This window comes from Rutidosis leptorrhynchoides, chromosome 7 (genome assembly GCF_046630445.1).
Source record: "Rutidosis leptorrhynchoides isolate AG116_Rl617_1_P2 chromosome 7, CSIRO_AGI_Rlap_v1, whole genome shotgun sequence".
Classification (NCBI taxonomy): Eukaryota; Viridiplantae; Streptophyta; class Magnoliopsida; order Asterales; family Asteraceae; genus Rutidosis; species Rutidosis leptorrhynchoides.
In genome coordinates, this window is record NC_092339.1 from 320247341 (window position 1) to 320269268 (window position 21928).

General features: G+C 36.5%; 2 protein-coding genes across 2 annotated transcripts; both read right to left on the reverse strand.

Moving 5' to 3' along the window:
• Positions 1 to 8514: 8514 nt before the first annotated feature.
• Positions 8515 to 16837, reverse strand: LOC139858491 (vacuolar protein sorting-associated protein 32 homolog 1-like). Its single transcript, XM_071847334.1, has 6 exons — positions 16766 to 16837; positions 15335 to 15434; positions 15095 to 15180; positions 14890 to 14981; positions 8941 to 9055; positions 8515 to 8706 (listed from the first exon to the last, which is right to left on the reverse strand). Exons 1-6 carry the CDS (start codon positions 16835 to 16837, stop codon positions 8515 to 8517), a joined length of 657 nt encoding a protein of 218 aa, XP_071703435.1.
• Positions 16838 to 18606: 1769 nt separating this feature from the next.
• Positions 18607 to 21266, reverse strand: LOC139858169 (glutamyl-tRNA(Gln) amidotransferase subunit C, chloroplastic/mitochondrial-like). The gene is made up of 6 exons (XM_071847021.1): positions 21050 to 21266; positions 20388 to 20428; positions 19904 to 19959; positions 19708 to 19759; positions 19526 to 19610; positions 18607 to 18941 (listed from the first exon to the last, which is right to left on the reverse strand). Exons 1-5 carry the CDS (start codon positions 21263 to 21265, stop codon positions 19535 to 19537), a joined length of 441 nt encoding a protein of 146 aa, XP_071703122.1. The 5' UTR covers position 21266; the 3' UTR covers positions 18607 to 18941; positions 19526 to 19534.
• Positions 21267 to 21928: the final 662 nt, after the last annotated feature.

Sequence of the window (21928 nt, forward strand, 5' to 3'; positions counted from 1 at the left end):
CCATACGAATCAACCATTCTCTTACTTGAAAGCTCCCTAGCTTTCAATCGCGAATGTGATTCAAAACCCCTAGCCATGTTGAATAACTCCGCAAACGAGTTCACTTGGCCAATGCTAATTTTGCCCTGCAAATCATCATTCAACGTCCGATAGAAATCTTCCATCAACATCCGATCATTCCCAATATACTCCGGGCAAAAACGAACCTTCGACATAAAGGTCGTCTTTAGAGTATTCAAGTCCATTGATCCTTGTTGCAAATTTCGCAACTCATTCCGCATTTCCGACAAATCGACTGAAGTCCGGAACTCCTCGAAGAATTTCCTCTTAAACTCGTCCCACGATAAAGTCATAAACGGTTCACCACCGACAAGATCAATCTTACCATCCAACCAATCCTTTGCTCTACCCCACAACAAGCTAGTAGCGAGCCTTGTCCTCTTCTCGGGAGGACATTCAATCGTGCGAAAACACCTTTCGACATCCGAGATCCAAGTGGTGCTTACCAAGGGATTCGGTTTTCCATCGTACATCGGAGGTTTAGTCCTCATGAAGCTCTTAAGACAGCGCTCCATTTCACTACTACTCCGAAATTCGGAATACCTCCTATCCATTCTTTCTTCCAAAGCACCCATTTGCTCCCGTTGCGGCCGCAACTCTAGCGTTAAACTCCAAATCGTTCATCTCGATCCTACACATACATATGCACATAGGATATTAACACTCACATTGTCGCCTTGATGAATGCTTCCAAGTAATCCGCAACTCATCAATTGGAAAGTACCTATTCCATTATCACAATTACAACAATACACTTAGAGTGGATTTACAAACCAACTCAATTCGACACTTAGTGCAAATTCGACCAATTGCACTTATAAACTCAAAACACGTCCAAACTAACCAATAATCACCAATCACAGGTGAAAATGATCCTAATAAGCCAAATGAACCCAATCTTAAGTGTTAAACACTTATCAATCTCAAAATCAGCCAAAAACCCTAATTTTGACTAAATTCCAAAATAAGTCTTTCAAACACACCAAAAGGGTTCCAATACATCCATAATCACTAAACCTAGTGATTAAACCCAATTACAAGTCATAAACATGGCCAATTTGTTCACCAACCCAAAATCCACCAATAACAACAATAAACCCGATTACTAGCATCAATAAACTCACTTCAAGAGTTTAAATGGATTTTCTCTACAAATCAAGTTCAAACCCTAACTTTGAATATCAAAATCAAACAATGAAATTCGGAGTTAGAACTTACCACAACAACCAAAACGAAGCTAGGAACTAGGTGAACGACTTTAAAACCCGAGACTTTGATCAATTCAAGCTCCTTCCTCTCCAAAACCCCAATTCTCTCACTAGAAATCTCCCTCTCTCTCTAAGATAGTTGAGAGTGATGAATGGATGTGAAAATGATCCAAAGGTGGATCCAAACCAACTGATAAAGCCCACAGATCCGGCCTCAAGTGAAATGACCAAATTACCCTTCGATAAACTCAAAATAGAAAAAGGCTGAAATCTGTCGCTGGCAAGGTGCGCAGCGCGCACCCATAACTATGCGCGGCGCGCACAACAGTCTGGGCAGATTCTGACCTTCGTTTAAATCCACAATACTTCCTGCATTCAACGTAGCATAATTACACTTCCGTACAATAAATATTAGAGTCTTACACGTCGTCAGCCAGACAACTACCAATGGCAGCTAGCAGTGGTCGGAGACGGCAGGACCACCGAGGTCTGCCGGATTTCAACACGATCCACCTTACCCCTGCCATATCTACCCCACCTCCACCCAAAACCGAAGCCCAACCTAGTGAGTTGTAGAGTTCCAGGCGGAACTCGTCGCCTACAAACTAACATGTGAAGTGAAACAGCGGCAAAGACGGAGAAAAGAAGCGGCAAGGCAAACCCAACCACCGGCCGAAACGTCACCAAAAAATACCCCAAAACTCTAACAGTTCCCAGAATCCAAGTAGGAAACACCAGGATTCGTCTAGTGAAAACAAGAGAAGATATCAGAGCAGTAGATCGGCGCTAAAAACCTCCGGAGAAGAGAAAGACAGAGGACCATTATTCTGACAGAAAGCTTACTAAAATCAAACCACCGGCGAGATGCCGGTGGTCGGAGAGGATAGCATCACCAAATCTACAAAACAACAGTCGTGGAAGTAGAGAAGGATGATGGAGGTTGCTGAAAAAATAAAGGTTTTATTTTTGGTGTTGGGAGCAGAAGGAAAATGGAAAAGAAAGAGGCAAAAAGAAGGAGGTGATTTATGAATTTCTAGGAAGATAACACTTAAAAAGAAGATGAAAAGCAAGAAAAATTGTGGAGTATAGTTACCGGAGTACTACCGACGGTGAAGAAAAAAGAAATCAAGATCTGCACGCAAAACGAAGTTGAGAGAGATTGGTTCTTACCTTTTTTTTTCTTGGCGTATGTTGTAGTAAAAGCATCTTGAATGAAAAATAGTAGACTACTCCATCACACCATTGCGCTACACTGCTACCTAGGCTTGATCAATTTATTACAATCGAATTGAAATACTGTTCAAATTAAAAGAAAGCTTATTATAGTTTTATGATTAAGTTTATTTAAAACACGATGATTCTAATATTTAAGGTTTGTTTGAAAAAAACTAGCTACAACCAAGCTGAAGTTTATAATTTTAAAGTTGAGAGCTGAAACTTATTTTATATAATAAGTACTTTTGATATAGTAGTTGTAGTTGTAGCTTAGTTCTATTTTTTCAATAAGTTAAGTTATGATAAAAACTTATTTTTTTAAAGATTTTTGATTTTCATAAAATTTATTTTCTATCTCCTCCCGATACATTTCCGACTTATATTAAAATTATTAAAAGAGAGTTGTAATCTCTTATATCCATTAATTTGCTTAAAATTCAAGAGACCAATGAGAGCGCGACATGTGGCGCGAAAATCACATGTGATTGAAAAAAAAAATTAAATTTTTTTTTTCCGATTTAAAAAAAAAAAAAAAAAAAACAGACATTATATATATATATACTCTCAAAAATTTACATCAGAAAGGAGGCCACATTTACAGCCCCACCATCTCAATTCTCAAATACATGTACATTTGTCAATTACAGTTGCTAAGGAAGAAATCTATTGACATTTTACAATCACATGTGATTCTGCATGTCAATCACATGTGATTATGCATGTTAAATCCAATCACATGTGATTGTATGATTGTGCAGGTAAATCACATTTGATTGTAAAAAAAAATTTCGAAAAAAAATTTCAAAATTAAAAAAAAAAATTCGAAAAAAAAAGTTTTGTTGATTTTTTTTTTTCAATCACATGTGCTTTTCGCATCATATGTCGCGCTCTAATTGGTCCCTTAGATCTCAACTTAATTTCAAATGAATATTCATTTATTACAAAATCAAAATTATTACAAGATCAAAATCCAACTTGCACGTGAAACATACCCTTAACACTATTCCTAACCCTGACTGTGATGTCAGAGTCGAATTGTGCACTTTTTGGTGAAAAAGTACTGTATTTAACATTCGTTAACCAAAAACTCAAATTTTTGTATTAAATATTGGTAACGTGATGTGGTAAAATCTGATTAGAAATTGGGTGAAAAAAAATTTAAATAACAAATATAAAATGTGTTGAATTGTGATTAGATAAGAAAAATGTCAAATGCAAATTCACTTTCGTCAAAAATTCAACTCACGCTTCCGGTCACAAACTGACGCCGGGTTAACCGGCTTCAGTTCCGCCACACGATGCCAACTTATTTGATGGAATGGATTTAACTGTGCGATGGGATAAGTCTAATAGAGAAACGATTACCCTTTTAAAAAACGGTCAATAGCGAGTCTCCTATTATTATTTGACCGTTCGACAAACTAACAGTTTTTAATGCTCAACAAAGGAGATCTAACCCACATTTACTTGGTAAGTTACTCGGTATACGTTAATTACCCAACGGCAAAGGCTCCGATTTTCAAATGTGAGTTTTGGAGTTCTATTACGCAAAGATAACGTTTGCTTAACGTGAGAGTTTGGAATGTCTTCGTTGTTCGTTAAATAGCATGCAAAGCCCTATTAAAATAGTGTTTAAGTACCATTTGGGAACGCTTTTAGATCAAATTGTAAACACATTTAATTTGTAGTAGTTTCTTAAACAATATTTGGTCAAAACGTGTATATTGGCAGAGACACGCTAACTCTGTGTGCCGTAGCACCCACCAATCCCACCCCGAAAGGGACCTGTGCCGGAAAAGCACCTCCTCCCGGGAACCACAGTGACGGCAAGACGATCTTTACCCCAACTAGCTAGTCCCCCGAAGCACTTCACATATCCCCCCCCCCCCCCCCCCCCCGGAGGGGAGAATAATTCCATGCGGGGCGCCCAGACTGAGAATCGAACCTGCGCCTTTATTTGGTCAAGCTTCCCCCACTGTGGGCCCAGGGATCAAAGGCATCGGGTACCACTGAGCTAGAAGCTCGTTGGTTTCTTAAACAATATTATAAGCTTAAAACTTAAGAGTTATAAAGATGCATAAATACGATTGTAATATAGCAGCAAGTGGCCGTACATGTGAAAAAAGCATCTAAAAAAAAGCAAAAACGGTTGATTGTTTTAGCAGTTTTTGAAAGGCTACGTAGCACACAGTCAGTGGCGAAGCCAGGATTTTAGATCAGAAATGTTTATCTATTTGACCTTGAGTGGTTCTTCAACGTGTAAATTTGGAGTTTAACGCTAAATTACATATATACTCAAAAACTTTACCCCGTATTTGTGTTGTTGGGCTTTACAGCCATTTGTTGTTGGGTTTCAGCAAAAGCACTTAATGTTGGGCTTTAAATATAATGGGGTCACATATTGAAAATGCTAATATTTTACACTACATGGACTGATAGAATATGGGCTAGTGGGCTGCTGAGTGGTGTCACTTGCACCCACTAGCCATAACATAGCTTCGCCTCTGGCACACACAAAGCAACCTGGTTGTCAACCGACCACTTCTTCCTTCTACTCTTAAACTTATGCTTTTTTTTTTTTACCCGCAAAAAAATATTTTTATTAAAAAAAACCATTAACAAAGCGCTAGAGAGGTAAAAAACAAACATTTACAACGGCTTCATGAGTCAATCATCCATACGAATTTTAAATTTTCCTCTATTACAAAGTCAATTATAGAAAAATTTCGTATCGAACCGAACAAGAACGCCATCTTCTTCAAATTGGACCCGAACAAAGTACTCTTAAACTTCTTTTATTTATCATGTAACTTTATATTTATTTTTGAAAAAATTACGCCGTTGGTACCTGTAGTTTGTTTAGATTATCATGACAACATCTAAACATTTTTTTTTTTGCGTATTTAGTACCTAGGTTTTGTGTAACTTGCGTGGTTGGTACCTCTGGTTAACTAGAGTCAAATATTAATGGTTAAGCCCTAATATGTGACACGCATGTGAGGGTATATTCGTCCGTTTATACTAATCTTCCCAAAAATGTAAAATTTCTTCCATTTGGATTTGGATCCTATTAAGATTCCTTTATCAGTTTCCCTAAGCATTTGGATTAATCATTTTTATTTCGTGAAAAATTTGTGCTAGAAAATTTGTTAAGGCAAGTCTATGTTGGTGTACAGCTTATACTACGTACTGTACATACGTTAATATGCATGGTGTACAGTTTACACGTGAAATAATTGCAAGTTGTAAATGTCTTTATGTTGATCTGGATTGTTTGTTTCACCCATGTGTTGATGGAGCATGTAAATGCTAATGCAAAGTGTTTGATTGCAGCTACGATGACTAAGATAATCAAGAAAATGTTGCCTCCAGATGTACGTGTTGCATGATCGAGATACTCAAGATTTATTAATTGAGTGTTGCATGTGTCGGTGAGACTAATTTCTTTTTCACATATTATACTTTATGATGGTATTACACCATTTCAATATGTATTGAGCCTACACTGCTATAAAGTTTGAAACTTCTTATATTATTCCTTCGAGTTGACTAGACTCATTGCTTTTCACTATGCAGAGTTCATTAATCTTATTTCATCCGAGTCGGATGAAGTTTGTGGCAGAGATGATAAAAAAACAATTGCGCCACAACATGTACTCAAGGCATTAGAGGTTGGTTAATTATACAAAAAAACTTTACATGAGTCATGACCCACTTTTTCTACACATAATACTTGGTATTTTCATTTATATACATAACATGTGACCAAACTGTCAACTTACATTTGACCATTTTGTTAGACGATGTCTATTGTTTGTCACCTATTTGTATATAAATGGGTCACATGGCCGGGGACTCACTTTTATACACGGAGTATATGTTAAATGGATCTAAATGGACGATTTCATCTATGTTTAAAAAAACTCTTATATTTGTATGTAGGAATTTTTTAATGCCAACCTTAAGAGTTATCAAAATATTTACCTTCACATACTTTTATATACTCATTATATTAAATAAATGAGTGAAATATTGTAGTGAAAATCAATTTTAGGAGTAACTATTGATATTCATTTTGGAATAAGACTAAAATAGAATTAACATTTGAGGCACGTTATGGTTGTTATATTTGTAGTGTTGTTTTTATTCAAATAATATAATAAATAAATCTAAATAGATAATATATACATGTAGTTTTGTATTCTTCTATATGAAACAAAAGAAAAAAATAGTAACGAAGTTTGAAATATATGTGCATCAGTTTGAAACTCCGGATTTGTCATGTGACAAATTCTGATGCACATTTAGTGAAAAAGCGTACAAATCGAAGTTTGAAACTTCCGATTCATTAAAACCGGAGTTTTAAACTTCAGTTTTCCTATTTTTATAATAAATTTTTCTAAATTTCTATTTTTGTAATTTCAGCTGCAAAATCTACCATTTTTAAAAAAAAATTCCAAAGTTTGCACATCAAAACAAACTACTATAAATATTATATTCTTTTATATTACTCTACAAGATAATCTAGTAGTTTGGATCTTAATATCTAAATGTCAATGTATTTTCAAGACTATGAAAAGAGTACAAAACATTAACAGGGATAAGCCGATTAAAATATATACATCTGAATAAATTACTGTGCCTCACGGGTAGGTCTAAACATAAATACTTTGTTTATATGAGAATAGTCACAAATATGATAATAGAAATGCAGCCGCACAAAAGAGTAAAACGAAAACTAATATATATAATTTTTTAGTATACTTGAGTTTTCGATCCACTTTGCCAGCCGATTAATCCCTTGCTTTGCGGGCAGCTCGAGTCATTGCGAGTGAATGACAAATCATTTCGGTAAATGACAAGTTTTGTTTCCTGCGTTATACACTTGCATTTTCAGCCCTCAATTTTGTTGAATATACATAATTTACCTCCTTTACGAAAACATCAACTAGTGCTAAATATCGTAATATTTTTCCAAAAGTTAAAAAAAAAAAAAAAAAAAAAAAAAAATTCAAGAAAACATAAAATCTAGAAAACAATTGCAAGCCTACGGGCCTTTGATATGGGCTTATTATTCTTTCAACCTACAGGCCTATTGCTAGACTTTAGTAGCTCGAAGTTAGGACCATAACTGGAATCAGGCCTAACTATATACGTACTCAATTGAGCCCACAACAAGTTATTAACATTTCTGATATTCATTTATTTGTGGTTATCACGCATCATACTCAAATGTACACCCACATAGGTTTTTTTGTTAACTGCGGTTAGAATCATTGATGGGGGTTCGAACACGCCTACTCACCCGATCATTTCATGGGACGAACCAATGCAGTCCTATACCCTCGGGAGGAAACCCCCAAGACAATTCCATACGGGCATCGCGTGTGGTAAAACCACCTCAGGGTGAGATTCAAACGCAAGATGTCCGCGACCTCTGGGACTACTCATGAAATAGGTGGGTAACCTTCAGGCAAATATTTTGCATGAGAGTCGAACCCCTGACCTCACATAAGTTTTATATGCACAAATCTCAATTGAACACGAGAATGATATAACAATATAACCAATATGATACTAAGCTCAACTACTGAACTATCGTAAAGCACATTTTAAAACTGCAGTTATACTCAAATCTTCTTTTAGTCTTTGATATCTCAATACTATGATCAAACTTCCCATTCGACCACGCAAAGTCTTTGTTGCAAATAAAAAATCCAACTTTCTGATACCGAACACTTTCAAGTTTCAACTACCTCACCAAAATTAACACAACACCACACAACTTAAAAGACCACAACGTTTTGTATTCATAATATTACTAATGAAATGATGATAATGTGAATTGCCACATTATATTCTACTTTTTACAGTCTTCACTCAAATACAAGCCGAAACTGCAAGAAAGAACAAATTCTCATCAAACGTCTAACTACTTGCAAAGTGTAAATTCACTCATGAATCAACTTCAGTGTAAAAAACAGAGTTCAAAACTATACGAAGCATATATATCATGTTCCAACTTACCTGTTTATAGTGCCATATCTGCCTGCAATGCAGCAAGTTCATCTTCCTCATCTTTGTTTAGCTTTGTAGCTGGACGTGTTGGTTGTTTGACAGCTGGCACATACACCGGGGCCGCTATGGCAGTAGTGATAGGCTTAAGAAGTTCTGCTTCCAGCTCAGCTCCTTCTAAATCTTCAAGTTCAGCCTCCAGTTCATCCTGCGTTTATTAACTTATACTATTAAAAAGATCCCCTTAATAGCATGAACAATTATTTACTATAAAAACATTAAAGTTATTACTTGATGAATTGAATAAAAATTTACAAAATATGATAGTGTTACAAAGAGTCAATTAGTATAGTCGATTATATAATAGTCAAATGATCTTGACTTTATAAAAGTCAAACGAATCTCTTTGACCATTAGGTATTAAAGGAATAAGAGACACTACCAAATCAAAATCAGCAGATGCACCAAACGGTGCTGACAACGCTTCTTGGATCTGTTTCATGTTCTCAGATTGCTCGTTTATTTCATCGATTGTTTGGTCAATGCAACCAATTTTCCTGTATCACATAACTTCATTACTCCCATAAACATAATAAGGGGCCTAACATCGATTTTAAATATTCATTCCATAATCAAACTTTTTAAATTTATACATTCTCATAGCATATTGTCACGGACTTATCCCGATAAGCTCACGTGCGGCACTTAGTCTCTACTAAGTCAGCCTTTCTCGGACCTTATAACGATTCAAGTAACCAAAAGAGAAAATATTATAGAACAAGTGGAATTGACGAAAATACTTATATTGCTTGAGAATGCTTTACAAGAGAGAATGTTTGAGATTTGAGGTGTGGTGTGCCAAATGAGACCACCCCTATTTATACTACTTCTAACACAAAATGGATGGCTAAGATTAATCTAAATCAATGGTTAGGATCTAAGTACTAGAAACTTCAAGTATATACATGGAGATAGATGTTTCCATGAACATTCCATACCATTCCATGGAAGAACTCATGGGAAAGTTCTAGGGAGCTTCCATGATGTTCTTGGGCCTTCCATGAAATTCTTGGGTTAAAACCCTTAATTGGGTCGTAATCTTAGTGGGTTGGGCCACAAACTTATTGGGTTGTGACATTCTCCCCCACCTAAGCTCGCGACGTCCTCGTCGTGTGATCCTCGTGATACTTCTTGATTTTGTCTGTGAACTGCCACAATAAGTCTTCGGCTTCCCAGCTTGCTTCACTATCGGGCAAGTTACGCCACTTAACCAGGTATTCTCTATAGCTCGGCACACCTCGTCTCCGTACCGTTCGATGCAACAAGATATCTTCCACTTCACGATCGAACGAAGTCGCAACTGCCATTGGTGCTCGTTTGGAAACTCCTCGTTCTGGGTCTTCCTCGTCCCCATGATAAGGTTTTAGAAAACTTACGTGGAAGACTGGATGAATCTTTAATTTGGGCGGTAGTTGAACTCGATAAGATACATTCCCAACACGTCCAATTACCGGGAATGGGCCTTCATATCTCCGGATCAATCCTTTGTGCACCTTCCTAAATGTTTTGAATTGTTGAGGTAAAAGCTTCACCATCACTTGGTCCCCAACTTTGAACTCAACATGTCGTCTTTTCTCATCCGCCCATTTCTTCATTTTCTTGGCCGCCTTATCTAGTGATGCTCGCGCTAAGTCGGCTTGTTCGTGCCACTCCTTCATCGTTCTATAAGCGGCTGGGCTGCTTCCATCATATGAAGCGGCCAAAGCATTCGGGGTCAATGGTTGGCGTCCTGTCACCAACTCAAAAGGACTCTTCCCCGTGGACTCACTCCTTTGCATGTTATAAGAGAACTGAGCAATATCAAGAAGCTTAGCCCAATCATGTTGATTTGCACTTACATAGTGTCGAAGATAGAGCTCCAATAGTGCATTCACCCTTTCCGTCTGTCCGTCTGTTTGGGGATGAAAACTCGTGGAGAAATTCAAGTCCGTCCCCATGATCTTGAACAACTCCGTCCAAAAACGCCCTGTGAACCTCGGATCTCGATCACTTACTATCACATGCGGTATCCCCCAATACTTCACCACATTCTTGAAAAATAGTTTTGCGGTTTCATCCGCGGTAACTTCGGATGATGCGGCTATGAAGGTACCATACTTAGAAAACCGGTCTACCACGACTATAATACTCCCACACCCTTCCGACTTAGGTAAGCAAGTAATGAAGTCCATGGAAACACTCTCCCATGGTCCTTTCGGTGTAGGTAGCGGCTGTAATAGTCCTCCTGGTTGGCGTTGCTCTATCTTATCTTGTTGGCATATTAGGCATGTTCGCACGTACGTCTCTACGTCGTCTTCCATCCTTGGCCAATAATAAGTGCCTTCTACTAATGCCAGTGTCCTCTTGATACCTGGATGACCAGCCCACTTTGAATCATGACACTCCTTCAAGATTGTCCGTCTAAGATCACCCCACTTAGGCACATATAACCGGTCTCCTTTGGTGAATAATAGATCACCCTTGAGCCAAAACCTTCGCGTTTTCCCATCTCGAGCCAATCCAACAAGGTTTTTGGCTATAGAATCATGCTCTAATCCCTCCTTTATAAGATCTTGAAGGAAGAATTGTGGTTTTGTGATCGCTGCAAACTCCGCCTTACGACTTAGGGCATCAGCTACCACATTGGCTTTCCCAGGCTTATACTCTAACACATAGTCAAATTCGGCTAGGAAGTCTTGCCAACGAGCTTGTTTGGGACTCAACTTCTTTTGAGTTTGAAAATAACTCGTTGCCACATTATCCGTCTTAATCACGAACCTTGATCCCAAAAGATAATGCCTCCATGTCCTCAGACAATGAACCACTGCCGTCATCTCCTTCTCCTGCACAGTGTACTTCCTTTCCGCCTCGTTAAGTTTTCGGCTTTCGAACGCGATTGGGTGACCCTCTTGCATTAGAACTCCTCCAATAGCAAAGTCCGATGCGTCTGTGTGTAACTCGAACGGAATGGTCACATCCGGAAGTCTCAACACCGGTTCTTCCATGACCGCTCCTTTCAACTCTTCGAATGCTGCTTGACATTTCTCATCCCACAACCAAGCTTTGTTCTTCTTTAACAATTCTGTCAATGGAGCCGCTTTCGCCGAGTATCCCTTGATAAAACGACGATAGTAGTTTACTAAACCAAGAAAAGATCGTAAATCAGTCACCTTCATTGGTGCCTCCCACTCTTGAATTGCCTTGACCTTAGCCCCATCCATGAGTAACTTCCCATTTTTAATTCGATGTCCAAGAAAATCCACCTCCTGTAATCCGAATGAACATTTCTCTAGCTTCACATACAACTCGTTGTCCCTTAGTACTTGGAATACTTGCTTCAAGTGCCTCGCATGATCTTCCATGGTATCGCTATACACGACTATGTCATCCAGGTACACCACGACAAACTTGTCGAGGAACGGGTGGAATAATTTGTTCATCAAAGTACAAAATGTGGCAGGGGCATTGGTTAAACCAAAGGGCATGACTAGGAATTCATAAGCGCCATACCTCGTCACGCATGTGGTTTTAGCCTCATCTCCTTCGGCAATTCGGACTTGATAATATCCCGATCTCAAGTCTAACTTGGAGAAGTATCTCGCCTTCCCAAGTTGATCGAACAAATCAGCAATAAGTGGGATTGGGTATTTGTTCTTGATAGTTACCTTGTTGAGTGCCCGGTAATCTATACACATCCGCAAGGACCCATCCTTCTTTCTTTGAAATAGCACCGGAGCACCATACGGGGATTTTGACGGTCGGATGTATCCCGCATCCAGCAACTCCTTGAGTTGTCTTCGCAACTCCTCTAACTCGGGTGGTGGCATTCGGTATGGGGCTTTGGAAGGTGGTTTTGATCCCGGCTCCAACTCGATCGCATGGTCAACCTCCCTCCTAGGTGGTAACTTCTTTGGTAACTCCTTGGGCATGACATCCTTGAACTCATTGAGGACCTTCTCAATCTCCTTGGGTACCTCTAGTTTTCCCTTATCTTCGACCGTCTCTTGCTTTGCTACCGCTAAATAGCATGTCTCATTCTTGTTGTACCCCTTCTTGAATTGCATGGCCGAAAGTGACTTGGATGCACTCTTGCTTCCACGTTCGGTTGACACCATACAAGTCTTCTCACCATCCAAGATACACAGTGAATTAGCAAACGGCATAGGGAAACCGCGTACCTTATCTAGGAACTCCATCCCAAGTACTAACTTAAAGTCGTCCATAGGCACGACTGAGAGATCAATCATTCCTTCCCATTCTCCAATCTTCACATATACGTCTTTAACCACCCCACTAATCGGTCTGGCACTCGTGTTCACCGTCTTCATCATGCCACTCTCTTTTGTTTCCTTAAGTCCTAGCCTTTTGGCTTCATCGGTGGAGATAAAGTTATGAGTTGCTCCCGTATCCACCAAAGCTCGTACCCGATCTCCACAAATGTTAATATCTACGAATTGGAGTCCTTTAGCCACTACCTTGGGTATCTCCGTCTTGGCCTTGATTGCGTTGAGGATATGCATTGATCCTATGCACCGCTCCTCATCCTGACAACCCGCCTTTTGAGCTTCCATAGCATGAAGGCTAGCTTTCTTCGGACAATCTCGGGCTCTATGCGGTCCATCACATATGAAACATCCATCATTCTTGTAAGAAGTTTTTATGCTCTTGTTATTCCCGGTTGGTGGTTTACGTGTATTATCATTCCTTGATTGGGCGGGCTTATCTCCCCCACCTTTCTCATGGCTCACCTTCTTATCTTTTGACTTGAACGAATCTTTCCTATTAGCATGGTCGACTAGTGCCTCCGCTTGAGCAATTGCGGTGGCAAGGTCTTGGACTCCTCGTCTCTCCAACTCCGTTTTAGCCCAATGTTGCAAACCATCGAGAAAATAGAAGAGAAGAATATCATCGGGAATATCTGGGACCTCCAGGCTAAGGTTCGTGAATTCTTTAATATACTCCCGAATCGTCCCGGAATGATGTAATTTACGCAGACGACTCATCGCATCCTTTTGAGCATTCTTGGGGTAGAATTGATTCTTAAGTTCAGTAAGGAAATCATCCCAAGTATCAATAGTAACCGTACCTTTCTCGATATCTCCATATCGACGACGCCACCATAACGCTGCGGTATCCTTCAGGTAACGGGTTGCCGTCTTGATCTTCATTGCATCATCCACTATGTTGACTCCCTCCAAGTATTGTTCCATCTCCCATATAAAATCATCAACCGCTCGGGCTTCCCGCTTCCCCAAGAACGGTGACGGCTTGGGAACGTCCACCTTCAGAGCATTGCATCCAGTGTTGCCACCCCCACTAGCCATGAATCTCAAACAAGAGTTCATGTTGGTTTGTAAATCCACGAGGCGTTGGTGAATAGTGGAGACCTCCCCCTCCATTTCGCCTCGCAACTTCGTAATCTCACCCATGAGCATACCCCTTAAGTCATGGATCTCACGTCGCATGTCAACGTCTAGCACGTTGATTGCACTCTTGCAATCATCTTTCAATTCGTCAAAGTCCCCGTCCAAACCATCCAAACGTTGGTGGACGTCTCCGACCTTTGCTTTCACGTCGTCCATGGATGTCTCTACATCCATGATCCTCTTGTCCAAGTTTGCGACAAAGTCTTTGGACGTACCTCGGTTCTTCTTGGCTCCTTGGCGAGTCTCCACCCGACCACGAGTCTCATCACCCATCACACCACTTGTTGCGCTCACATTCTTCTCGGTCTCGGTTGCCATCTCCTTGAATCGACCTTGCTCTTGATACCAAATGTCACGGACTTATCCCGATAAGCTCACGTGCGGCACTTAGTCTCTACTAAGTCAGCCTTTCTCGGACCTTATAACGATTCAAGTAACCAAAAGAGAAAATATTATAGAACAAGTGGAATTGACGAAAATACTTATATTGCTTGAGAATGCTTTACAAGAGAGAATGTTTGAGATTTGAGGTGTGGTGTGCCAAATGAGACCACCCCTATTTATACTACTTCTAACACAAAATGGATGGCTAAGATTAATCTAAATCAATGGTTAGGATCTAAGTACTAGAAACTTCAAGTATATACATGGAGATAGATGTTTCCATGAACATTCCATACCATTCCATGGAAGAACTCATGGGAAAGTTCTAGGGAGCTTCCATGATGTTCTTGGGCCTTCCATGAAATTCTTGGGTTAAAACCCTTAATTGGGTCGTAATCTTAGTGGGTTGGGCCACAAACTTATTGGGTTGTGACAATATACACACAACTCACCAAAAAAAAAAACTTAACGGTTTTTTTTTTAAGAGTAAACAAAAAAGACTAGTGCAATTGGTGCATATAAGATGTAAATTTGGTACATACACTGATTTTTGCATTGCCTTCATTGTTTGAGCTCCTTTTTGTAAAGCTTGGACCGTGTCCGCGGTAGCATTTGTACTTTCTAGCAGAATCATCTGGTGTCCAATTACACAAGTTTATTAATAAAATTTAAAAATAAAAATAAATAAATAAGTTTAGCATATATGTTCATAAAAGTTTAGAAGCAAATTGCAAAGGTTTAAGGCACCTGATCATGAATCCGCAACTGAAAATTGCCCAGTTGTTCAACTTGCTGCTCATAAAGTCTTTTTCTTTTTAGACATTGTAATGCCGCTGAACGTTCACCACAAATGAAAAAGTATCATAAATCACAAACAATATAACAAGAAACATTAAACTTATAAAATCTACATTTTTATATTTATTTAATTATAAAATGATAATTAAAAACAGGAAACATTAGACTTGTAGAAGTTTCAATTCATACCCCTTTTATTTTTTTGTTTAGTAAATTCCTTTGCTTTTAAAACCTCAGCAGCAGCCTTCTTTAAAAGTATATTCTCCTTCTTCTCTAGTACCTTAAGTGTCTGCACGTCTTATAAAACTTATTAAATACATAAAGTAAAATATATTGTAACAGCATACCACCATATGGCAATTAACAGCAAGCAATGATACCATATTTAGGCTCCATAATCTTGCAATATTTCTTATTCAGTGTGTTTAAGATGAGTCATTATAATTCAACAGTACGGATATTAGTAAGATATATAAGAGTAGCAATTAGAAAATAAATTAATTGAAAAAATTGGCAATTATTGTCTAGCAGGATGAAATATGTTAGAATCAATATGTAATACAGTCGGTAAACCGAGCTAGTAAGATTTGAACCTGAGACTTTTTGACTTTTTGTTAAGAAATCATGATGACAACCACTAGGCCATATTATGATGGTTAAAGTGAATATTTAATGTATAGCACATATAACTATAACTTAACTATATAATAAGATAACAAAAAGATTGATCACATCAAAATTCAAGAACTAGTTTTCATAGTAATAGTTTTTAAAGTCAATTAAACACTCACACGGTTAGCCGGATGAATTTTCCATATTCAGTTTACCTAAGGAGGGCAGTTATTTTACTTAGATGTATGTGCCCTAACCGGGTTATCCCGACCTTTCCTAGCACTAGGCCCTCTAGTTAAAATACTTTTTTTTTTTTTGAAAGGCAAGTAGTTTTATTAAAATTAAAAAAATTACACGAAACAAACTAGCAAGTAGCTAGATATGACACAAGACCACACACATCCGCACAATTATACGCACGAACAAAACTAGAGACTCGAACTAATGGAAACACACTAGCACAAGGACACTAAAATCAATGCATCGCGACTATATATCTAAATAAAACTATGTTTCCGAATCCGATGACGCGCAGGAGGAGCAACATGAGCAACAAACATCGTCCTCTTCCGAGGCTTTCATCACATTCTCGATAAAATATCTCTCGTGCCATCGAAAATTATCCCTACGTCGGCTACGTTTCATATTTCTCCGTCCCCAAACATGCTTAATGAAGTGACTTTTAATCAGAGGATGGACTTGTTTTTCTTTAGCACGAAAACGATACTTACACGAGCTCACTTCAAAAAAGTTGATAACAACACAAATCCAATACTCTAAGTAATTTAATCATGTTATATTTAACTATACCCTGCAGAAAGTAATTTACTTTCACCTTTTTTTGTCATTATATCTAACAAACTTTGAGCTTTTACCACTGTATAAGTGGTAACTTGACAACAGTTTTTGATTAACGAGTTCCACGTCACTATTTGACATGCTACATGCTATAGAAGAAGTTGACAAATTAAATTCAAAATTTCGAATTGCAACGATAAAAACAAGTACCTCATTTAACTTTTCTAACGTAGCAACTGTGTTGGGTTCTTTTTTGTGTTTGCCAAATAATCGAGTAAACATTCTTTACTCTTTATGTGTTCTTGGAACCTGATCACAATAACAAAAATATAATTATCAAAAATTTATATATTATTTATATTTATATGTTACACACATATATATGGACGATGAATGCACCTGGTTATCAATGTTAATGTGTTAATTAATTGCTAAAGAAAATGAAAAATTATACTAATAATTTATGAAAAAAAGGAAGGGTATTGTTTTGGGTTTAGAGAGGGAAGAAGAAAATGGATGAACAATACCTATAGATGATCTCTACCCGGTTTACACGCGGTTTATTATGTTTTATTTTGTTTTTTCGAAACTACCAATTACTTTACGAAACTTTTATATACAAAAAAATACCTGATTACCTGATACTTAGAAAGATATACATATAGGGGATTTATATTATTTAACAATTAATAATTAATATAATTAATAATTATTTTGTTAAAGCTTATCAAATTAGTTAACATATAGTTATCGATTAATGATAATGATAATAATCATAATTATAAGTTGTTACTACTTTTTTATTGTTTCGGTTTAGTTTAATTAGCTGGGTTAACGTAATAGCATCATTCATATAGTTATGAGGTAATTATTAATTAATTTATTCATACGAATATCTTCAAATTAAACTGTAGCACTTGGAATATATGTGGTTACCAAGTGGAGATTTTTTTTATTTAATTTAAGAATTTATATAAAGATAGTCCAAAGGTTATTCTTAAAAAATTGACTCAAGCAAAATTTATTTATATGTTGTTGATAACTAAGCATGTCCTACAAATAATCACTCTCATGTACAACATATTATGCACACATTTTTTTTTTTTTTAATTATAACTCTTAGATTAGATTTACAAATAGAAAAATTCTATATTAATAGTAGTAAATTTCAAGGTGTTTCAATAAACCGGAATAACTAGGTGTTAAATCAATATTAGAAAATGGCACCACAAAAGTTTCACAAAAAAAAAAAGTGCATACAGTTTAAGAAAGTTGCAGAGATTATTTTATTTCTCAGAGATTATTTATGATGAGTACTTATATTTTCACTCATTTTTTTAATAAATCTGCTCGTACACATGCACTAATATATTATACGGTACAACATCATAATACACATGTATAGTGGATCTATCAATAATGCGAGTGAATTTATCATTATCCATTTCTTGACATTTATTTTGAACATTTAAATTAAATAAGAACAAAGTAATCTATATCTATTGTCAATCATAAAGTTTTTTTTTTTTCTTATTACTATACTTTTATATTTTTGTTTTTCATTTGAAGGACACAACATAAAAAAAATTGTTAACGCGTGCTAACATTAAACAGGTTAAATTATACCTTAGTCAATATTCCTTTATCATTTGCATTTATAATGTTCATATATCAAATCAAATATTTATATTTATATCTATATACATGTATTAATTACTTATATTAATCAAAAGTAAGACAACTATCACAAAACCAAAGAATAGATAATTCAAATGTTAGGTAATTCAGTTCAAGTTTCCATATATCCAAAGTCTTGTAAAATGCCATTTGACCTTAATTAAGAGCTCTCTAGATTGCTTAAAAATGGTCAAACGTGAAAAGATACATAAAACATTTGAATTTAATTATCATATATACCTTATCATATTCTTCAAATTACACTGTATCAGCGAAATACATGCATCATATTTCATGAATATTTTGCCACTTTTATATACAATAACAAAACGTAACGCAACCATATAAAACTAGCAGGTTTAGCAATACTGAAATGTGGAACATATGGTATATGATCACATTGATGTAAATTAGAAAAGTTTAAACAAATTGTTTTCTACTGTATGTAGTAGTAACCTACTTAAATCGATACCTTTAAAGCGATCGATCACTAAAATGGTTTCACTTACAATTGTTGTCGCCAACTAAGCTCGTGAGAATTGGGTGTATAATTATGTATCATTAATCTTCAAATGTATAAGTTTATATAACCAAACTCTAAACAAGGCTTGGTAAGGATTTGCTAAAACGCCAAAAAAATAAGAACGAAACCATATGCCACTGCTGTGGCGATTTTGCTAGAGAAGAAAGATCAAACACCAAAAGAAGCCTGTAAAATGTCAACATATTAGGCAAATTCTAGACTAAAATAAACCTAAATAAACAGGGCCGGTCCCGAGAATTTGAGTGTCCGGGACGATGCGAAGCAAAAGGGCCCCAAGACCTGTACAAGGATAATATTTTTTTTGGGCCCAAGGATAATACAAGCAAAAAGGCCCAAAATTACATGGACTAGTATAAGGGAAAAAAAAATTGAGCCCCTTAAAAAGTTGGACCCTGGACATGTGTCCACCTTGTACCCCTATTGGGCCGCCTCTGTAAATAAACTACATATCAATAATTTAATTCCATTTTCGCAGACATTTACACAAAAGCAGTTAGTACTAGTATTTGATCATGTGTACGACTGTCGTTTTTGGTGCAATTATCGACTAGTTCCAATATTCCAATGATCTTTTTTCAAATCGATTAAAAAGATACCTCCTAATCAGCAAAAGCTATTGATAACAGAAAAGTCTAAAGGGAGGCTCTTTAAACTGAATTTTTTTAATATAACTATAACTATTAGTTTCTATTCAACGACTGAATATTAAAAGAATAACTAAAATTGTTACTTTTAAATGATCTACTAACCCTATTGAATTAATCTTTGTTCAAGACTTTCGGGACTTTAATATATGGCTCCTCATAACAAGGAACAGCAGCTATTATGGCCTCCCTGTTACCAACAAATTACATTGTCATAATAAGCCATTATAAGTGTTGTTACAAACAAGCAAAAAAATAAATAACAAACACGACGTAATAGTTGATACCTATTGGCAAATGTCTCAGGACTATCCTCTCGAAAGCCTCCTGCTTCAGTATCTATAAAATAAAGAGCGAAAGATTATTACTAGTAGTACACTATCCTCAACATAAAAATTAGGCTTCAACATTATCGAGCTGTAATGTAAATAAGCTTATTGTTTTTTTCATAAACTAGGCAAAGTTGCATGTCAAGTCGAGCACCTGCACGTATTGCTGGTTCGATACTTTGAAGATCCACTTCTTGAAGTTGGCCAAACCTGTTAAAAATAGTAAGTCGCGTAATCTAAACTCATTATCCTTGATCCACCTTGAAACTATGAAAGTACCTAACCTAACGATCATACACCCAACTACACTAGCATAACAGATATACCACATATAAAAAAATTGCTAAAATACAATTAGTCTTATTATTAATTTCAACACAATCTTTGTTTAAATGTTACGATCATAGAATTTAATTCCTTGGCACTGAGCAGACTATCATGTTAGTCTATTCATTAATATGATAATCAATAAATGTATGGTTAAGAGTCCAAACAAACTAATAGTATATGAAACTTGTTTAATATCATAAGATCCACCATTGTGGACAATCAAATAACATAAACATGCCAAATCGAGATAACATTAACTAGCGTATTAGAGCAACATTCAACACATATGCAAAAGGAGAGAAGAATACCAGTCTACAACTTGCTGAATTTTGGGAGCAAACTCTTCAGCCTGCATTCACCGAAAAATATTGCATCAGATTTCACTAAACATATGAAAGTTTGCTTATATTGTTGTTCCATTGTGATACATTTAACTTGCATCACAAAATTATCTAAAACCCCATGAATATGTTTATATGCGATAATATTGATAGAAACAAATACACACATACACATGTACGCAGAGTCTTTGAAGGTGTTTGGGACTGCAAATTTCAAGTACTTCTAGCTGAAATGCGTTTTAAAAACGAAAATAACCCTTTTAAGTATTTAGAAAACAGAATTTTAATCTTATTAGGTGGTGCTTATTTTGAATATACTCTTTAAGCAGATAAAAAACCATCACAAGATAGCCCAGTAGTTGGGGCCCAAATATCGTTCGAATCTTGTGGTGTCCGGTGATAGGTTGGAAACGGCCATAGAGTAATCCGGTTGGGCCGTGTACATTAGAGTATGGTGTTGAAATACTCGCCTTGGATAACTCAAACAGCGAAAATCTTATAACTTTTTTCTTTAAGCAGATAATAAGTATAGATCTTGCAATCCCAAATAACTTCTACTTAAAGCAATTCATCTAATAAACACATGAACACTTTTTGTATTTAAATGCATAGATAAGTCTATTCGGTACCTCCTGCGGAGTGAGTGAGATGCGAGCGGTTTCCGCTAAACGAACAACATTAGGTCGTTCCAAACTGGAACGAACCGAGTAGTCACGAACTCCTACCCGAAACCTATTCTCCTTTACTCTAAGGGATTGATGAAATCCAGATTTTGATAACTGAGTAATAAGAATACGGTCTGATAAAAACGCAGGTGCTAGCAAAACTAATGCTCTGCTTCCCATTTTTTTTCCTCACAATCTGAAACTAAAATTGAACAGTAAGCATACATTAACTGATTAATACATATGACATTGTTTCGCAATATCAATTGAAGAGCTGCAAATATGTAAATTGTATTAAGAAAGTGAAATTGGACCATTTTGTAAGCCATATACGAAATTTTACATGATTATAAGAGAATTAAGTACAATAAGCAGTAATGAGTGTAGAAAGAACCAAACTGAACACTAATTTTATCAACATAATTAAATGTTAAACCCTAGTTTTGGATACAAGAACCCTATTAAATAAATGAGTAAAATTTACCTGCAGTTGGGATATTTGATGATTAAAATTAGCTAAAGAGATGAAGATGAAGATGAAGATGACGTTAGGAACAACTCAGAACATATGTTTATGGGTTTTTATTAGGGTAATTTTCGACCCATGACCCGGGTTTCTATTTTGGATGGATTAAATCCACCAATGGAGTAAGCACTGTTTACCCTTTTTTTTTTTTTTTTTAATTAACTCATTAAGTGTTGTTTTGATATATGGTTTACTTATATTACTAGTTTAAGACCCGCAAATTCGCGAGTTTTTGAAAGAAATATTATAGTAATGGAGTAAACGTTGATTTTTTGACGTCTTAACTGCCGTTTAGAGCCTAAATTGAATTCTAGACA

Excerpts from the sequence above, each read along its gene's own strand:
- LOC139858491 (XM_071847334.1), bottom strand. The coding sequence starts at position 16,837 with ATGTTTACTCGATTATTTGGCAAACACAAAAAAGAACCCAACACAGTT. Across the intron at positions 15,435-16,765 it reads CGTTAGAAAAGTTAAATGAG|ACACTTAAGGTACTAGAGAA; the intron begins GTACTTGTTTTT and ends TAAGACGTGCAG. Across the intron at positions 14,982-15,094 it reads AGTTGCGGATTCATGATCAG|ATGATTCTGCTAGAAAGTAC; the intron begins GTGCCTTAAACC and ends ATTGGACACCAG.
- LOC139858169 (XM_071847021.1), bottom strand. The coding sequence starts at position 21,265 with ATGGGAAGCAGAGCATTAGTTTTGCTAGCACCTGCGTTTTTATCAGAC. Across the intron at positions 19,960-20,387 it reads ATTCAGCAAGTTGTAGACTG|GTTTGGCCAACTTCAAGAAG; the intron begins GTATTCTTCTCT and ends TATTTTTAACAG. Across the intron at positions 19,760-19,903 it reads CGAACCAGCAATACGTGCAG|ATACTGAAGCAGGAGGCTTT; the intron begins GTGCTCGACTTG and ends TTTATTTTATAG.